Genomic DNA, 20,854 nt, shown 5'->3' on the forward strand with positions numbered 1-20,854 from the left:
TGACAATTAACTATATATATATATATATAAGCATGTGGGTCAATTTTTGGTTGGCTAGGCAGAGCTGATTTTCTTGCAGGCAAATCACAGGTTCACTATTTATTTTTTTTGTTGTTGAAGAGGTAAAAGTGACGAAAATGACCAAATTGGCCCTTATAAAATGGCACCGACGTGAAATGAAGACGTATAGTCGAGACCGTCTCGGGGTGCAGCACGGCATTGAAGGACAAACGGACATGGCGTCGTGTCGCTGTACCTTAGGGTTGTGGCGTCCATTCGAATTTTTATACCAAAAAAAAGGGTTAGGCTATCGTCTAGTGCTTTTATCATCTGATGCTAGCCAATTTAATTTAACTCCTACTGCTTTTCTCTCTATTTTTCCTTCTAGCTTCCATGTGCTTAAACAATTTGTATCCTTGATTCTCACGACAGATTAATAATAATTATTATTGGCTAATTAAGAAGGCAATTCTAGCTTGGGCACGTAGCTTCTGCTAGAGTGCGATTTTCCTCATTTATTTATAGTTTCACATATTGTATTTGGATTCTTTTACTAGCTTCTGAATGTTTTAGATTATGTCTTTTCATGAATGCTAACAGAACTTGTTGATATTCTTTAATCAAATCCCTAGCTAGGGATTCATTTACAACCAAGTGACATGTAATGTAATGTTCTATTTTGATCCATACATGTAGCAAAGGGTTAAGGTGATTTATAAGTTGACTTAAAAGTTGATGACAAAGTCTCGCCAATCAACATGCTTTTAGTTAAAAATTACAATGCAAATGAAGAGTTCTGTAAATGTTTATTAAAGAAGAAAGAAAAATGTAAAGATAAGATTAAAAGTAATAACATACTTTTTGAGTTAGATGCCAAGTTGATGTTAACTATATAAATATTAATTATATTATTAAATGGGGAATAAAATACAATAAAAATGAATGAAGAGAAATTGGACAAGGGTTAGACTTTACACAAGAAGATATTTTGATTGCATTTGTTATTAAAACTTTTGGATAAGCTTAGGAAAACAAGGGAAATACTTTATGAAGAAGCACTTTAAACAAACACTCCAAGTCTTTTAGATGCCTTTTAGTTTTGTATTTACAAGGAAAATTGCATTGACAACAAAATTTAGAAAAAACGGTTAATAACATTTTTTTTTTGTATATTACAAATTTGGCAAATATGATGATAATAGTAATCTGCTATTTTTACAATTTTGAAAATCGTGTTAATTATTATTGACTTAAAAAGCTCACTTTGAATGTGTAGTTCCAACACATATTAAGATCTTTTACATAACTCAAAACATGATATGTTTTGAGGTGTAAACTATCTTAGTTTGACAAGATAATAGTAAATATTGTAACAAAGAATAAAAAAAAACAAGATGAAGGTAATTAAAATAGTAAACATTTTTAGCAAAGGGTAAATGCACTATAGCAATTAGGGGTTTTAAAATAATGTTAATTGTTGTTAATTGAAAAGTATACAAAATAGTATTTACGGTAGCAAAAGGTGGTTATTATAATCTCAAGATAGATTGGGAAGTGAAGTCCATTTTATTACATTTGCTTATTGTTTATCAACATTATGTATATCCTCCAAACAAGTGGATGCCCATTATCGAACCCACAATTAACGAATGTAATAATATGAATGAAGCCGAAGAGTTGATCAGTTGAATTGTGTTTGAGTTTGTGTGGGACCCACATCCTTTTTCCTCATTAATTTGTCCGAAATTCCAAATTTTACCTTCGCATATCAATAATTACCAATGTATCGTCGCTCATGGTATTTGATATTGATTATTGTTCTTGGTAACGGATACTACACATATATATATATGTTAGGGTTACCGATCTATCATTTATTTAAGTGAATCATGTATCGGTAAATATATTCTTTATCATGCATGCGATTAATATATTTTATTTTTCATGCACTTGTTTAATTTGATACTACTACATGAGATGTTTTTTTTTTGTTGATGAATCTAGTGAGTTTGATGGAACTAAATAAAGATATAAATAAAATTACAAAATAAGAAGGGATTACAGATTTTGTTTTTAAAGAAAAGTTGTTTTTTTTTTATTTTTCCATGGAGAGCGCGGTGGTTCTCCAAACTAAACAAAAAAGAAAAGAAAATCACGTGTAAGAATCAAAGTTTTTATAAGACGAACCCAACACATATGTTCTTGTCCTTTCTCGTCATTGTAAGCTTCGTGTAGTATACTAACTAAACGTTCACAACATCTTTGTCGTTTGCAAACTCACAGTTTGAAAACTCTTTATCCAAGTCAAGTAGAACAAAGAGAGCATACAGAAAAATTTAAGACAATAATACAATGTAAAAATATATTTTGAATCTTTCAAGTTTCCACACGATCATGAAAATCGAAAGAAAAAAAAACCAATCTTTATCAACCCTATCCGAGAAGTTTTGGATATAAAAATCAAACATCTTCATAGTATGAAATAAAATGAAAATGAAACATGCATGGTAATCAAGAACGAATAAAGTTACTTATGGTTAAACAGTCCATTGATAAATTTTTATACAGACATAACAGGAGAGCTAGAAGATGATGAGTTCTAGTTATATGCATTTAAAAACTAATGCGAAAATTGTGAAACTGTCAGTCAGTCAAAATTTTGAATCACAGTAGATGATATTTTCATAATTTAAAAAGCATTGAATTATGTTCGTGGACTGTGAACTAAATACAATAAATTGGAATGAAATAAATATTATGATGCATAGGATTGATTGAGCTGGTTCATTTGGAATGATTTTCATCAATCTAAACCAATGAATTTGAATTACACAAGATTTGATTTGAGTAGCTTTGAGTAAAGGTGGGTTAAGAGAAAAGGTGAAAAGGAGAAGATGTAGTGATGGGAAAAGGAAAAAGGAGAAAGGGTAAGTATTGATTAGGACATGTGAGGAATTAGTAGAAGATGAGAGATAGATATTAGATAAGGATTTGAAGATCGATCCCATCAATGACAGTAAAGAGGGTGGCCATGTCCTTGGATTGTATTGTACTCTACTGTGCCTTAGCAATTTTGATCTCTAAATATATTCATTCACCAAAAGCCCACGTGATGGGAACATTCTTTGCCACGTGGGTTCTCACTCTAAAACTAATCATAATCTGCCACGTATACTTCTCCATTTGGAAACCCTAACCCTCTTGTGTCCTTTGTGGGGGCACATCCCATCCCTCTTGGCCCCCCCCATCCCCCTATTTCTAGAGGACACACATGCTTATATAATTTCCATTAACAACTTCCCAAACCTATAATACCATAGTTGAAGTATGGGCCATATCTACTTTTTTTTTTTTTTTTTTGCTTTTTTCTACTTTGGAGATATTAGCCAAATATTGTTGGATTATCCTGAGAGTGTTAAAATAAAATAAACACAGTTTAATTAGCTATGGTAGAGAAATAAATTATGTACAGTAATCTTAATTAAATCTCGGGAAAAATCGATCCCGAGATTATCCTGAAAATGAATGTGAAACTCATATGATCTTGGGACTCCTTCAACGAAGTTCAGGATAAAGTCATAAATCTCGGTCAAGATTCGTCATCTGCACAAACCAAGATTCATGAAAAAACCAAGATTCTTCAAATGAGTTCAGGAAAAACTATAAAATCAGTCCAAGTTAACTCAATAATAACTAAATTGGAGCACCCTGACTCAAAATTGTATTTTCCTTTTTACCAACAAGTTAAATAAAAAAGATAAAAGATTTTAACGTTATAGGTATATTTTAAAGCTTTTATTTTAATTTATTTTTTAAATAATTCAATATAATATACACATCATCGAATATAACTAAAGTTCATGTCAGCATTTAACGATCTAGCAAGCATTTCGTTAAATTAAAATTAACTCAACGACCAATATTTAGAAGTATTTAGCAAACGTAGAGTGATCGAAGTGTTTGTTTTGAAACTTCTAGAACCAAATAGACATGAATTTCAAATCTTTGAGATCACAAGTATATTTTACCCTTTTAAATATTATTTTAAGTTTAGATGATTCGCAAGAGAATAGTTAGTAATATTCATATAGGAAGACAACGCAACAAAATATGACAACATCATTGCTCAAACTATAGGAACTATATTCAAACTAAACTCTAAAATCCAAAATTCTCTAAACTTGAAAAACTATGTTTGCAATTAAACCATTTTCTTTTAGTCATTTCGGAGTTAATTTGAAGAATGAACTATAAAGACATGTTTGACCCTCAGACTTGAGAGGAGTGGAGTAAGCTACTTCAGGTTTGGGGCATAGATTAACCAAGAGAGAGATTAAGGTTAATTTACTCTCTGCCACACACTATTCCACTTCATGCCATACACTGTTTCATTCTCTCGATCAGTTGTATCTCGGGATCATTGAAAATTTTGCTTTTCTCAGAGTCAATCTCGACTGAGATCGACCCAAAGATTCTTCCTAAATTTAAAAAACTCTTTCAAGAAAATTTTCCAATCTCTCTCGTGGACATCTCAAGACAACCTTAACCCGAAATCATACTATATAATGCTTATGTTCTTTAGCTCAAGGCTATCTCGAGATAACTTTGGTCTGAGATCATTGATTAAGCATTATGTCAATGATTTAGGGCCAAAGTTTCCCAAAGATAGCCTTGAGCTAAAGAACACAAGCATTATGGTCAATGATATCGGACCAAAGGTGCCCCGAGATAGCTCTGAGCTAAAGAACATAAGCATTTATGTACTATAATCTCCAGGCAAGGTTACCTCGAGATGCCCTCAAGAGAGACTAAGAAATTTTCTTAAAAGAGTTTTTAAAATTTGGGAAAAATCTTAAGGTTGATCATGAACGAGATTGACCCCGAGAAAAAAAGGTCAAATTTTCAGTTGTCCTGAGATGTACCTGACCAAGATAATGGAATAGTGTGTGTGTCGCAGGAAACGGAGGGATTTCGACGTAAAATAAGGGGAGTAAAATAACACTACTCCTCTTTTTGCTTAACCCATGCCCTAAACGTAGAGTTGGACTAAAATAGTCAACTCTACTCCCTTCAAGTAGCACTCCAAACGCAGGCTATAATAATACATATTATGATAGTCTACACCTTAAACACAGATTATTATAATTCTTATATTATTATAAGTCTTTTCTCGCCTCAAACGCTCCCCAAGTATTTTGAATGTTCTGTCGAAGCAATATAAGCCATTGGATTGCTTTACGAAAACAACCAACAGAAAAAAAAAACAAAAAACAAAGGGAGATAAGTGTGTGAGACTTGAGTGATTGCTGTTTGGTGATGAATGGGAAATTTTGTCCTTCTCTGCTGCCCCATTGCAATTCAACACTATTGCTGCTGATTTCAAATATATTTGTTCAATACACATTTCTTATATTACTTAAGTGGTGTCACCTCTTGGAGTTTCTTGGAAACAAAACTATTATTGCTTTATACTACCTCTCATTTTCTTTTACTTCTTTTTTCCCATGCAACAATTTAAACATTCAATTAATGATGGTATGAATGTTATCTAATTTGTTGTAAATGTATCAATAAACATCAAAAATGAAATCTTATGTTTAATGGATACTTTTACAAAAATTTCATTTTTGGTCTTCATTTGGATTTTAATTTTCTGTTTTTTAATTTAAATCTAACCTTATTTTCTTTCTTTTTTATTTAAGACAACCCTTTTACCGCTATTTTAGTTACACAATAAATTTCTAATAAAGTTATGTTTGATACGTAAGGTTTAGTTTTTTGGTTTATTAATAATAAATTATTTTTTTCAATTTTTTATAGTCAATATTATCTTTTTAAGTAAAGAAAGTGAATTTTTAGTCAAATTTCTAATTCCAAAAACTAAGTTTTAAGTTTTCAAAACTAAACTTTCGTTTGGTTTTCAAAAAGTTGGTAGAACTAAAGATACCATCATAAATAAAATAATTAAATTTAAAATATTAACAAATATGGAAAAGAATACACCAAAATCTATTGTGAAGCTTTCAAAGTCTATCTATAATAAGACTATCCATCACAAAATTTAACACAAAATTTTCAATGTTTGTAATTTTTTAAAAAGTTTTATTATATATTTAATTATTTCCAACAAGAAAAAGACAAATTTATTTTGAATTTATTTAAATAGTTTAAGGGCATATCCCTATTATTCCTTAAAATAAAAGAAGCAATTGCAACAATGACATTAAAAACATTTAAGAAAATTAAGTCTATGGTTTGACCTCGACTTGATTACGCATCATATTGTCATTTGATGATCTTTTATTGTTTTTTTTCAGCTTTAGCTTTAGTTAGTATTTTGAAATGATAATTAATTAACTTTTGATTCTCGTTTATTACTTTTCTTTGTCATAATAATTTTTGAACATATTTGTCATTTGATTGGTCACTATTCTTTGACATGTATAATTACTAATTGATATTGAATGTTATCTACCTGCTATCGTATTTATTTGTTATCTTATGATTGTTTGATTGCTATTAAATTCATGTGACTTTAGTTTTCTTTTATCGGCACCCAATGTTGACATAAGACATTGGGCTTTTTAAGTACGCTTCATATGTTTGGTGACTAAAAAAAATGAGATTCATCATGCCTAATTTTTAGCATAAAAGATAGTCATTAGTCATTTGATTTTTAACTAATTATCATATAAAATTCTTTTATTTTTGTCAACTAGTCATTCTCATTGTCATATAATTACTTTATATTCTTTTTCACTTTAAAATATTTATTAAAAATCAAATGACAAGAGAGAACAATCATTTGATAATTAAACAAAAATCACAAACCAAACCTTAAAAGTACCTAATGTCTAATGAAAATAAGAACATACTCAATAACATTCAATCATAGCAATCAGATGACAACCAGATAGAAATTAGATAATAATTGCATGATAATTTATGATTTAACCATTCAATAAAGAAAGAACCACAATTATTCTACCTCTTGACTAAGACCAATTTCTTGAGCAAACTTCACCAAATACCACTATATGTTGGCCAAACACCTAATGTACAGAAAGCACTATGCACACAATGAAGCTTCTAAAACCGAGACCAAACTCATCCATAAAACACAACCCTTTATACAAGATCCACTCGCTGAAAATCAACCCAACTTGCCAAAGACCCACATGACACTAAATCAATCATTGATCACTGCTGATCGGAATCCGAACGTAAAGTACTCAACATCTAATGAAATTTACATGACAATCATATATAAATAAGATAGCAATCATATAACAATTAAAAAATAGTTGGGTGTCAACAAGTGAAATTTCTAAATAAGACAAAAACAACATTTAAAAATATGTTGCTAATATTGTCTAAGAACTATAGAGTCTACCAAAAAGAATATCTTAAGATCGCGTTGATATATAAGTACGTGTAATATCAATACAGATGATAATCAAATATCAACAAGATAATAATCACATGACAATTAAACAGTAATTGGATGACAATCACCAATAAAAAAAATTCACACATTAAAAGCATATGAATAAACAAATCCGATAAACAAAGGATGAAATCATACCCTGTTTGAGTAAGTTATAACCCCATAAAAACAAAAAAAAAAAAAAATCACTTTCACCCACAGAGTTTTGGCACATAATAATGAACTTATTACCTTATATTGTTTGTCACGTAGTTTGGTAGTTTACGATTGCCATTCCATTGCCTTTTAGCATTTACTTGGTAGTCCATTTGTTCAACAACCTTAAAAGAGCACTTTACACATGAAATGCACAAACAGTTTTAAAATGTATTTTTCGGAGAAGATGTGGAGACTAAGTAAAAAACCAAATAGCACAAAATTAAATATATGATACACATTACACATCCAAAATACACAAACAGAAACCACCATTGCACAAAAAGAAAAAAGTGGTTAAATGAAAAAAACCTAACCCAGTCGTATTTTGAAAATCCACTCCATAATTTCTCCAATTAGAAAAATGGAAAATGAAGGCATTTTTTCAAACACCTTCAAGTGCACGATCGAACTTATTGTTACTCAGAAAAGGACCTTTCTACTCATTCTAGTCGCCACCCTCTCTTCAACAAGTCGTCATCGTCCGCTTTGGGTCTCGTTCGTTTGTTGTCATGTCTCCTAGTCGCCATCTCGACACAGCCGTAGATTGAAAGCTCAACGACTATTTGACTCTCTTACATCCATTCCTTGCACCATTGCCAACTCCAGTTTTTGACTCTCTTACATCCATTCCTTGCACCATTGCCAACTCCAGTTTTCCTTCGCCGTTCAAGTCGCACCATCATAGCAGGTGTTTCACCGGATTATAGCAATCTAAAAAGTACTAATGAATTCTTCTCTAAAATTGCAAAAATTAGCTCTCTCTATGGTGTTTGACTACCTATAAGTTTTCCACTTTTTAGGTTTCTCACGATTTGAGTCCTAAAGGAAAAAAGAGTGCAATAACTTCAAATTTACAATATAATTTACTTTATTGTCCATTAAACTTAAAAAAAAATTCAATACTCTTAAATAATTTTGCTATAAATCTAATTTTAAAAGACTTGCAAATATACAAGTATATTTTATTATCCAATGCAACTCTCTTGTAATAAAATCCATCATGATTAAGTGCAACAAAGAATGAAGTATGAAGTTCTCAAGTAATATAAAAGCGGCACATGATACAAAAATTATCGGAATGGACAAAAAGCCTTATCAACTGAACCAACCAAGTGATAAACAAATCCATTATATCTTCAAGTCAGAGTTTTGGTTATTGCTTCTATGCCTTCCTGAGAAGAGCTTTGTGATGATTATTGTTTCACCATAAAAGAACTTTTACAACTACAGCCACCAACAGCACTTGGATTTGTGGTCACCTGCATATGGCATATTACAAGAATTCAACTTCTGCATTAGCACTACTTTTGTTGTGAAATAAGAAATAAGAATGGATCAAATATATGATGTAAAATGAGATATATATGTTCTTTGGTCTCCAAGTTTTGGATTTATAAGAATGCATAAAATATATGATGTAAAATGAGATGTGTTTTTTGGTCTCCAGGTTTTAGATTTAGTTTCGGTTCAACTTTTAGATTTCAAAATATTACCCTTTTAAATGTCGTTTAGTAACTATTTAGTTTTTTTTTGTTTGGAGCATTTTACGTATAAAAAAATAGACTAAACTATTTATATGTTATAGCAAAATTTAGAAGTACTTTAGGAACCATAACCTCCCTCAACATCACTTGGATTTGTGGTCACTTTGTCCCAAACGCCCATAAAGTTCTTTAGTCAATTTCTAGAAATAAAAACAAGCGTTTGAAATTTACCTTTTTAGTTTTCAGATTTTGGCTATGATTTTGAGACAACAAAGCATGGAAAGTAATAAAAGGAAGCAATGTTAATAAACTTGATTTTTAAAAAAGAAACTAAATGGACAAAAGCTTTAATGATTAAGTTTTGAGTTTGATTTCAATTTAATCCTTAGATTTCAAAATGTTACCGTTTGATATAAGTGTTTGAGTTTTGTTTCAATTTGGTCCCTAAACTCAAGATTTACATTTTCAATCTCAATTTTCACTCAATACTCACTTTTAAATCAATACTCACTTTTAAAGACTAAGTAAAAATAATTAAGAAAACTATAATGGATTATGTTTCATTATTTCTTCATCAATGTTGAAGTTAATTTTGGAACTTCACTTCATAATTAATTTTAGATATTAAAGATAAAGATTGGAGTGAATATGTTATTTAAAAATTGAGGTTAAAAAGTGTAAATCTTGAAACTTGTTACTAGATTAAAATAAAATTCAAATTTTAAGGTCTAAAAGCATAATATTTTGAAATCTAAAGGCTAAATTAAAATCGAAGGAAAACTTATTAACTAAAAGTGTAACATTTTGAAACTAAAATAAACATATCTAAGCAACAATGGTGATCCAGCAAATGGTGAGACATAGGTTTACTCACAATGAAAGCGGAACGAATCAGCTCCTCAACATAATCAATTGTTGCTCCTTTTACAAAATCATATGAGATGTTATCAACTACCAATTTAACTCCTTCCTTCTCACACACCCTGCAAACATGAAAGGGGGGAAAAGGATGAAGTTTTAAAGAGTGAAAGCAAACATCATTGGCAATCTTTAGGTGAAAATCCAAATTAAGAAGTGAGTATAAGCTATTTAATAGACCTGTCATCTGGATTGGTTTTGTCATCCAAATTGAAAACATATTGAAACCCAGAACATCCCCCATTTTCTACACTCAACCGAAGCATCTTTTCTTCCATGGGTTCTTGCAATTCTTTCATTCTCTGCAAGGGCATCTCAATACTCAGCATTATTCAAAACTTACACTAGTGCAGCAGGCAAAAAAATGTGTAGAAAAATGATGGTAAGAATGCTTTTAAAGGATGAAGATCAAGGACTATGTCAACCGTGATGAATAACATAATTGCGAGTATTAACTAATTTAGCCCTTTGGTAACAGATAATACATCATACATCTAGTTGTGAAGAGTTCATTCCTAAGTTTATAAGTCTCACTTCCTTTCATTTATTTAAAGTTCTTTAAAAAATTAAGAATAAGATAATTATTATAACTGGCACCATATATTCTTCTTAATACTTCAGTTTTGGCATCATAAATTAAGCCTCGCTTTAGGGCATCACGTATGACAAAGCAAATGCCCAAATTTGAAGCGATAACAAGAAAATGCCCAAATCTCAAATTCTTCACTCATATTTTAATCGTGTTCAAGGCAATAGTTCATTAACATCCTACAACCAAGAAATTATAGGTCCAAATAATGCACAAAATGAGGATAGTCCAGAAAATCAAAAACTAAAACAATAATGACAGTGAAATAGATGAATAATTTTAAATCCATATGGTAAATGCACAAAAAGGATTACATAAAGAGTAGGGATACCCGAATGCAGTTATCTGACATGTGAATTGTATCAATGCCCGCAGATGGAGTTATCAACGAAGAAGAGGCTTCTTGATAGGCTGAAACAGAAGAGCTAAGAAGCCTTTGGTTCTTTCGGATATGTGCTCCCAAATATGGTGTTAGCCGCTGAATTAGAAATCTGGGAACCATCTCTTCACTCTCTCCTCTTCAATTTGATCCTTATCTGCGGCAAAACCAAATCCTAAAGGCATTAATATGACTAAAGACTAATGAGGATAATGCTTCTTCAAAATCCAGGTCAATTAAAAGTTGAAACAAAAATGGAAATCCAAGATTTCGAATTGGCCTAGATTTTTTTGGTGAAAACAACTTTCATTCAGAAAAAAATGAAAGAATACAATGGCATAAAAAAAACCAGCCCCACAAAACCTACTAAGTAAAATATTGTCTACAGAATAGTTACAAAAGTTTTTTTAAACCGAAGTCCAAAGAGACACGTGAAATCTAACCAAAAACCAAATCTCAGTATGCCCCTTCTCTCTACCCTTAAACACCCTATCATTCCTCTCGCCCCAAGTGTCCCAATTAACCGTGCACATCTCGGCGAGCCATGAAAAGCCCCCTTTATCTCTAAAAGGCGGATGGAAAAGAACTCCTCGATCGTCGCTCTAACACTCCTCAAACCAGCAAATCTAAAACTGAACTCCTAAAGGAAGGAGCACCACACAGCCCTAACAAACTGGCAATCCCAAATGAGATGATCAAGATCTTCCTCGGCCATCCAACACAGCATACAACAAAAAGGCCCGACAAGCGAAGTCCTCCTCCTAACAAGCCTATCAACAGTATTAACCCAACCAAGCAAGACTTGCTAGATAAAGAACCTAACTTTCTTAGGAACCTTAGTCCTCCACACCACATCAAAGATCGACTCCTTAGGGGGAACGAGATCCAACAACAGACTAAACAGAGAGTTGCAAGAGAAACCCCGACTAGGATTAGGATGCCAAACACGGGCATCCCTTCTCCCCTCTCTAATAGAGCACCCCTCAAGCAAGAAAAGAAGAGAGGTCACCTCCGTCGTCTCCTTATTGGTCAAGTTACAACGGAATCCGGAAGAAAAAGACATGGAATTTGATGGGATACCAGTTGTTCCCACTCCCAGTAGACGAAAATCAAAGACTATTGATATTACTAAGATGAAAATATCGAAAATAACTACAGGACAATATCACCGAATTGGTTTATAGCCGATTCGATGGACGCCCTTCCCTCTCCTGCTATCCTCTCTTTCAAGAATATATAGAAAGAAACTTCACCAAAAAGAAAAGCTCCTCATTCTCTCTTTCACTCCCTTATTTATATTCACTCCCCACCTACAGTGGTCCCCCTGTTTCATGTGTCGTTCCACTCATTGTGGTCCCCACATGCGGTTACATAACTAACTCCTTCTTCTGCTTCTCTTTCCTATTCTTTCTCCTACTGTATTGATGTATGATGGGTGGTCTAACAGAATTCTCAAATCTCACCAAAAGATCCGAGATAGGACAGTTTTTGGATGAGGAAAGATGATACAGATGCGGAAAAACAGAACAAAGGGGATTCTCCTCCACTGACCGATCCTCCCAAAAGTAAGTGTCCTTGGCCTAGATAATTTCAATCAGAGTGTTCGGGCAGCAATATTCAAACAAAACAGATGAGTCTAGCAACTTTAATCTACAGCATTGGAATATTTTCTAGGAAAGCAGTTTCAATTATAATCCAGTTGAAATCAAATGGATATGAAATTGAACGAGAAACTAAATTCTTAAGGGCTCGTATAAAATTAATATAAAAAAAACGATGATATCTATGAAACTTTAACCGCATTAGGTCACTATGTTGTTAGATCCTTTTCCCCGCCAAAGGGGGATAATGAAATTTCAAAGATAAATAAAATATCAAAACAGAGGGAAGAAGTCCCAAAATGCTAGCAATTTATAAGATCTCCCAATTAGATAAAAACAAAATAGAAGATAATAACCCCAATGGGAGACTAAAAGAAAATGAATCCCATGCACATGAAAACTTAATGTACAAACTCAAGTAGAAAAAACCTACTTACATAACATGCAAATAACTACAATTGTTAGACCTAAAACTCTTTCCCAACAGAAACACTAAGCAAAAGAGTCTTTCAACAAGAGAAAAGAAAACCATGACAAGAAGTGAAAAGAGATAATCATGAGAAGGCAGTACCAACAAAAGAATTTCTCTAAAACCATCGTCTACAAAAAGTCTGTGAATCTGTGATTTCTCTCCCCTTCCAAATCAGCTCAAGAAGAGCACTAACAGTTAAATTCCAATGAATCTTAGCCTTGCCCATAAACAATGTACCAGCAAGAATTTCCAAAACCAAACATCCAAATCCATTTGAAAGGAAGATCCAACTCTCGCTGGATTTAATACTTTTAGCGTATTTTCAATTTCAAAGTAAAGTAATAATCCACAGTGAGAGAGGTCAAAATGGAATTCACAACATTCAGGAGGGGGAAAATGCAGCTAGAAACCAAACCCGAACATTGTAAAATCTCAATCAAAAGAATGATGTATTGCACAAGGCCATTGTCTTGTGGATTTCTAACAATGGGTTATGTTTCTATTTTGTTGTTGATCTATGGATTTCGGGAGATTTTGAGAGGGAGGGGCAGGGCAAATCTGAAGAGACGCTTGCATTTATACAAGATTATGGAGCTAGATTATCCCTTTATGGAGAAACAAACATTCGAAAAGAAGAAGAAGAAGGCATCCTAATAAACAAAGCCACAAAAAGGAGGCTAATAAGAAAAGGCCTCTGTAGCTGTAAAATAAGACAACCTGTCACCAAAACCCAAAGGGCAACATGGATACAAAAAGGGACCAAACATCTTTAGGATCCCTTTCCAACCTTCTAAACACTCTATTGTTCCTCTCTCTACCCACAAATTTCACAATAGCACTCATAGTCTGCGTAAAAAGTCACAAGAAACAGCCATCCTTGAAAGACAGATGGAAAAGAAAGTCATAGAGCATCCCCAAACAAACTATATGATGCCAAATTGTAAATCAAACACTGTCCATGAAGAAATTCCACATGAAGCGTGCATAGTCACAAACTCCATAAGATATAATCCAAGTCTTTCTCCTTCTTCCAATAGAGGATACAACAAAATAGGTCTATCATTGAAGGCCACATTCTCGAGACCCGATCCAAAGTGTTAATCCAATTATGCAAAACCTGGTCATACAAAGAACTTAACCTTCTTTGATATCTTAATTTTCCAAAGAGCCAGGAAAATGTATTCCCTTGCTAGAGAAGGGTCCAACAAACAACGAAAAAAATAATTGTAAGTGAAACCTCTAGAAGGGTTGGGACTCAAAATACGAACATCTCTTATTTTGATCCTAAAATCAAACTTTCCTACCAAAGATAGGAGGGTCGTGACACTTTCCCTATCCAACAAAGGATGATGGAAACTGAACGAAATGGAAAGGAGATCCTAGACCAAACCAAGACATTGGCCACAAAGGAATTTTTTAAGAAGGTCAAATGATAAAGATAAGGAATCGATGTGTAAAGGGTTTTATCCCCCACCCACTGATCCTTTAGAAATATGTTTCCTTTCCCTGCCCCACAACACATTGACGACATGAAGGAAGGGATCTTGATGGAAATATCCTTTCACAAACTTTTTGAGTGTGCCTTTTTAGTGTTTTAAAAAGCCCTCCAAGCACATGCCTAGGCATAGGTATGTTAAAAAATAAGAAAAATAAGGTCTTACCAACAGTTGTTTTTGAAACTCTAAGGCTCAAAGCCCTGGTCCTTGGGCATTTTCCATTATTTTTTAAAAGAGTAATAATTAGGGTGCTCCCTTCTTTATTAACTAAAAAAACCAAACTTAATAAGCTAAATTCCAAATATCTTGTGTTGAGGGGTTTTTTCCCATATGTTCACTTCAACTATGCTTTTTCTTCTTTATTTAGTACTTCTAAATATTGTGCACCTCACAACAAAAAAGTCCATGCTTTTTTTTCACCTGTGAAGACCCATAAGACTATGCGCTTCACTGCCCCTTTAGCTTTAAAAATATTGTTCCTTTTGGTGTAAAAATGTAATTTTGAAAAAAACTTAAACTTGAGTATTATTAATGGCCCCTACATTACCCAACAAGTAGATAGTTGGCTCAATAGAGCAATAGGTTGCAAGTGATGTTATAAAACACACTACATCTAGAAACATTTGAAAGCCATATGATGGTTCAGCAAACAAGCAAGAACCAATCAACTACTTATCTTCCTTCAGGCGAGGGGAATATGCTAAAAATGGCTAATTACATTGCTACAGTGAAATTATTGGCTGATGCAGACCTATTGAACTAGTGAGTGAAAGTGCACAAATAACTAGTGTGACCTAGATCCATAATTCTTGCCCACCAAAACAGTTTGAATGTTTAAGATAATAAAGGAAAGTTTTTTGAAGAAACAATGGCACATATGAATAGGAGAAAGGCAAAGAGGGTCGATGCTTGTACTCGTGGCTTTAATAGAAATTAACCAGACTCTTGTTGTACCTACAGATATTAATTAAGAGAGAAACAAGTGAACTCTCAGGCTTAATCTTACTCCAAATGTGTTTTCAATGAGATATATAGTTAGACTTGTCACCGAATGTTTTCACTCATGTCTAGGAAGGAGTTGACTTCTTTAACGGTATACAGGGAGTTGACTTCACCAATCTTAATTCAAATGCTCTACAGTATCTATCTCAAATGAACCCAAACCATATAAGCCCTTAAGTCAACCAAGTCCAAATCTACAACATATATCTATCTCAAATGAACCCAAACCATATAAGCCCTTAAGTCAACCAAGTCCAAATCTACAACATATCACATCTCGCATCTCGACCACATGTTTGGGAGCTGTGACTGTGCTTTTTTGGTGTGGAATTGTTTTTAAGATTCCTTGCCAGGTCTAGGGAGTGTAGCTCTATGATCGTAGAGATTCTTCTTCACCCATCTTTCAAGAGGAAGGGCACTTTCTATGTTCGAGTCTCCCATTTGGACTTCGGTTTTTTTCCCATTTTTTGTAATTATACTTTAGGTGTTAATTTTCCATATTGGAACCCCGTTTTTGAGATTGGCTCTTTTTGGTGGAGGATTTCTCTTTGTAATATAATCCCGTAGTATTCTTCCATTAAAAAGAATGGTTTTTTCATCAAAAACATAAACGCACAGATGGCAAGCCCTAAACAGGATTTTGGGGTATGTAAAAGGAACATTAGAATTCTAGACTATGGAATAACACTATAAGTTTGAAAGGGGGTGAAGGGCACTGGACTCAGTCCCCTATCCATTTTAGTAATACCAGTTCAGTTAGTATGTTCGAACTTGTAGTTCATTCTCCTTCAATCTAGGGCTTGATCCCCATCCCTATCCCTTTTAGAAATACCAGTTCAGTATCTGAGCAATTCTCAATTTACAAAGAAGGTAAAGCTATTGGTAATAACCACCTAAAGAAAAACAAGTTATAAAGGTCAGAGTTCCTTTCTTCTCTATGGATTCATCCTTTTCCGTCAATTAGTACTCGAGAAATCGTAAGCAAAAGAAGGAAAAACAAGAAGAAAAAAAAAGGTATACATATTAATAGAACGAGAAGAAACAAGAAGAAGGTCCTTACATGCTGATGGCGCTGCAAACAGTAGCACATAAGGAATTCACCTCTTTCCCAATGCAAGTTGTGAGCATCAATAATTTAACTTGAAAAATGGTCACTGCTGCCGAAACTTTGGTGGGCTCGTGGTTCATTGTGTTCCACACATTCTTCCCCACTTCCCAAAGGGAGAGGATGCAGCAACGACTGCTGAAATCAAACAAAGAAGAAGGAAGAGATAATATGGAAAGAAAGATGGAAATTAGACAGAGAGAGAGAGGAGAGGAAGGTTGGGTTTGAATCAGGGAAGAAGGAAGAGAGGGAGAGTTGGGTAAATAATGATTTGGGGAAATGAAGTTGCAAAGGGAAATTGTGATAACTACCCTCTCCAGATTTTATCTTCCAAAACTAACACTTTTGTTAACTTGTTAAATTAGTTTAAAATGAGAAAAATTATATTAATATTCAACTTTTTTAAAACTATTTAGAAAAATACGTTTGTCCAACTCTTCCATTTCCCTTTTTTGTTTTCCTATAACTTTTATCTTTATTTTATTTTATTTTTCGTTTTTAAATGATTATCATTTTGACGGTGGTTTGATATCATTAAGTTTTTTATATTCGCAGTATATATAAAATAGGTGTGGTTAGTTATTTTTTCTAAATATTTTGGTTATTTAATATAATTTCTCTTCATTGTTTGATAAAAATATTTCAATATTATTTTTAAAAATTAAACGTATATTTTTAAATCACAAATACATATTTTAATTTTAGAGTGTGTCATGGTATAAATTAATTAATTTATTTTTCTTTATTTATAGATCTAAAGAATAAGAAGTTAGATAGTAGATTCGTTTTAAACTTTTGATAACCATTTATTTTTTTTGCTTTTGAAAATTTAACGTATGAACTTTATTTTGTTAACTTTTTATATGTTATGTTCCACTTTCTATCAACTATTTCAAATAAAACAAAACTAAAATTTGAAAATAAAAAAGAGAACAAACATGATTTTTTAGAAAAAAATAAAAAACAAATGGATATAATCAAATAAGATCTAAATTATTACGTATTGAATTTAAGGACTCAATTGCAAGAAAATTGAGTGTACATGAATCATAAATTTTATTTATTTATTTTATATGGATTTGGAAGATTCAAAATATAGAATAAATGAAACGTAAGTTACTTCATATTCCTTTTAACTCTAATTAGGACATAAACGTAGGGTGTACAAATATGGATTGAACTCGAATAATCCGGACTACCCAACACATATTATACGGGTTGGGTTGGGTTAAAAAAGTTTAATTTTTTCGGGTTGGGTTAGGTCTTGGGTTGGAGGGTTGAAAAATTCGGTTCAATCCAACCCAACCCGAATTAATATAATATATATATATATTATTTTAATAAAAAAAACAAATTAAAGGTATATAAATCTTGAATTTATTGTATGAAAGTTTGAATTATGTATGGTTTGAAATTTAAATGAAACAATTTTAAACTTTTATAATCATTAGAAACTAGAAAACGGAAAAAACAGTTTTTTTAAAAAATTTATATATACAGTGCGACAACCCAACCCATATTTTACGGGTTGGGTTGGGTTAGAAACTAAATTCGGGTTGCCAACCCAAATAATCCGAAAATATGGATTGGGTTGAGAATGTCTCCCAACCCAACCCGATTTCACCCCTACATAAAAGTAACTGTAAATTCATGTATAACAAATGCACGTGTTACTAACCAGTATATAGAAGAATATGAAACACAAGGTTTGAAGATGCATATGAAGAGCACATCAGCGTGCTATAAAGATCTGATTGATGGTTAAGGTATCTTAAGCAATAGCGGTCAAATATGCAACAGAATATTTTTCTCCATACTAAATAGAGTTTGTTTAAGCTTAGACTTGTGAGAATATTATACAAATGGTCTTATGTCTCCAATATGAATGGCTTTCCTCATACACTAAGTTTTAACAATAATCAATTAATCATTTGCACATTCCATTAGATATTGTTATTTCTTGGTAACATAAAAGCGTAGATTATAAAAAGAATACCTTCAACTTTGCATTTTCATTTTGTGTTAAGGAGAGAGATACCAACCAACAATTTAGTGATAAAGCTTTATATTTCAATATAATTTAAATATCAAAATGTAGATATGCAAATTCATATTTAAAAGTTCGAAATTGATGAAAATTATCAAAGTTGTAAAAAGTCAAAATACTGATTTTTGGTTTTGAAAAGTCAAACTTTGATTGACCGTACATTTAAATGTGATTTAAATTTCAGAAAAATGAATGTAGATTTATGGAGAAGGTTGAAATTAGTCAAGATTAACAAAACAGTAAAAAAGTCAAAGTTTGACTTTAACTTGAATAATCAAATGATCATTTTGTCATTTGACTAAAGTTAGTGAGAAAATTCAAAATTTTGTTGGATAATCTCACTACGTTATAGTGGGATGTATGGTTGCATAAGATATTGACATCAAGACCACTAATGGTTAGTAGAATGTGAGGTGTTGGGGTTTGATGAATGATGACGTTTTCAAAGTTTGAAAATCTTTCTGCTACTTTTGTATTTTGACAAAAAAAAAAATAATAACTTCACCAAATCAATTTTCTCTCCCAACTTTTAATCCCAAGTTCAACCTCCAAAATTCATATCTCTCCTCCATTCCTTCACTCATCAGGTTAAACCTGACTCTAAGTGGGAAGAATACAATTTCAAATAAGAAATACATACTAATACTTCTACAGGCGGCCCTCATCTCTTCATTTTCGAAATGTCATGGAAAGAATTTCTTAATCAAGTTTACATTTACATTCTCCATTTCAAGATAACCTAGATCTTCTTTCGTATCTCGGTTGCTCTGATTGTTTTTTAACGGGTTTCGAATGTCAGTGACAATCGAAACTCTCACATGGAAGTCTTGGATGAACCAAAGTGAGTTTCTTTCTTCTTTTTCTTTTTTTCTTTTTTATGGATCAATTGTGTAAGCAAGGACGCTCTTCGAGGGCTTCAGAGTAGTCCAATGAGTTGTAGAATATGAGAATGAAAAAGCCAAGCCTTAGCTAGAAGACTTCCAAATATCCACTGAGATGAAGATGACAATGAAGGCGTTGGCGATCGGAAGAGATTGGTCTCTTGTACTTCTTCCTGCTAGTGGTGGTGGGTTCATCGTCGGTGGTGCGTTGGCGATCGGAAAGGGAGTGTTTTGATTGAACCGACACCATGAACAGAAGATTAGAATTAGCAAGAGGAGAGGATAAAGATAGAACCAATGAAATGGGGAGATTTATGAAGGAAAATAAAGCTAATTTCTTCCCTTTGAGAATTGAAATCCATAAAAGTTTCTAACATAAATTGTAGAGATAAATTGGAGAGGAATTTGGTCTTATGCAGTCTTGCGGGAGCTTAAACAGACGTTATTTTTACGAACCCCAAATATTCTCCTCTAAACAAACCAATCAGTGGTTCATGTTTTTAGTTTTGGACGCAAAGCATGAATTAAACAAAACCAATAAACCAACGTTGGGAAGCAATAAAATTAAAGGCTTTCTATGCATTTAGCCTAATTGAATAGTTCTAAATTATAAGTGTTTATAGTTCGATTTAACTTTGGTTTGAAGTTAAAACCACATCAAACACCAAAATGCAAAAAAAGTCTCATCTAAAATCGAATCAAAACCAAACTGCTTATGCATAAATATTAAATTGAAATTCTTTATGAACATTATACACAAGTAAAAGTCCTACAAAGTTACAAACATAAATTAAATTAATTTGTACAACTTCTATGTCTTATACTTAATTCATACAAAGTTACAAACAATAAGTTTCAAAGTTCAACGAACATAAATGAAACTTCTACAATCATATAAATTTCATCGAAACAACTTATCCTTCACGTTTTTAATCTTCTTGTTCTTTTCCTTCTCATTCCTCTCCTTGACTTTTGTCTCTATACCCGATTTGAAGTTTTAAAAAATTATGTTCATCTCTTAAGTTATACTTATATATTTAATTATAATAGGTTTAGTATCTTAAACCAAATCAAACATGTAGTATTCAGTGTCTTAAACTATTTTAAACTATTTTCAACGTAGATGAGATTTACACGTAGAAGCTTTCTTTTTTTCATTATTTTTTTGGAATACGACAAAGCAAAAACAATAAAAAGAACCTTTACTTATAGTTTTTTCATAAGGGAAATTAGAT

General features: G+C 32.3%; 1 protein-coding gene across 2 annotated transcripts; it reads right to left on the reverse strand.

Annotated features, from left to right (window-relative positions):
- Positions 1 to 8,572: 8,572 nt before the first annotated feature.
- Positions 8,573 to 17,012, reverse strand: LOC101219665 (iron-sulfur assembly protein IscA-like 2, mitochondrial). 2 transcript variants are annotated; one of them, XM_004147240.3, is made up of 5 exons: positions 16,647 to 17,012; positions 10,968 to 11,172; positions 10,228 to 10,349; positions 10,004 to 10,112; positions 8,573 to 8,904 (listed from the first exon to the last, which is right to left on the reverse strand). In XM_004147240.3, exons 2-5 carry the CDS (start codon positions 11,136 to 11,138, stop codon positions 8,839 to 8,841), a joined length of 468 nt encoding a protein of 155 aa, XP_004147288.1. In that variant the 5' UTR covers positions 11,139 to 11,172; positions 16,647 to 17,012; the 3' UTR covers positions 8,573 to 8,838. The 2 variants fall into 2 exon arrangements, with proteins under 2 accessions (XP_004147288.1, XP_011653808.1); XM_011655506.2 differs by lacking the exon at positions 8,573 to 8,904 and adding an exon at positions 9,233 to 9,292.
- Positions 17,013 to 20,854: the final 3,842 nt, after the last annotated feature.

The sequence above is a fragment of the Cucumis sativus genome, chromosome 1 (assembly GCF_000004075.3).
Source record: "Cucumis sativus cultivar 9930 chromosome 1, Cucumber_9930_V3, whole genome shotgun sequence".
Classification (NCBI taxonomy): domain Eukaryota; kingdom Viridiplantae; phylum Streptophyta; class Magnoliopsida; order Cucurbitales; family Cucurbitaceae; genus Cucumis; species Cucumis sativus.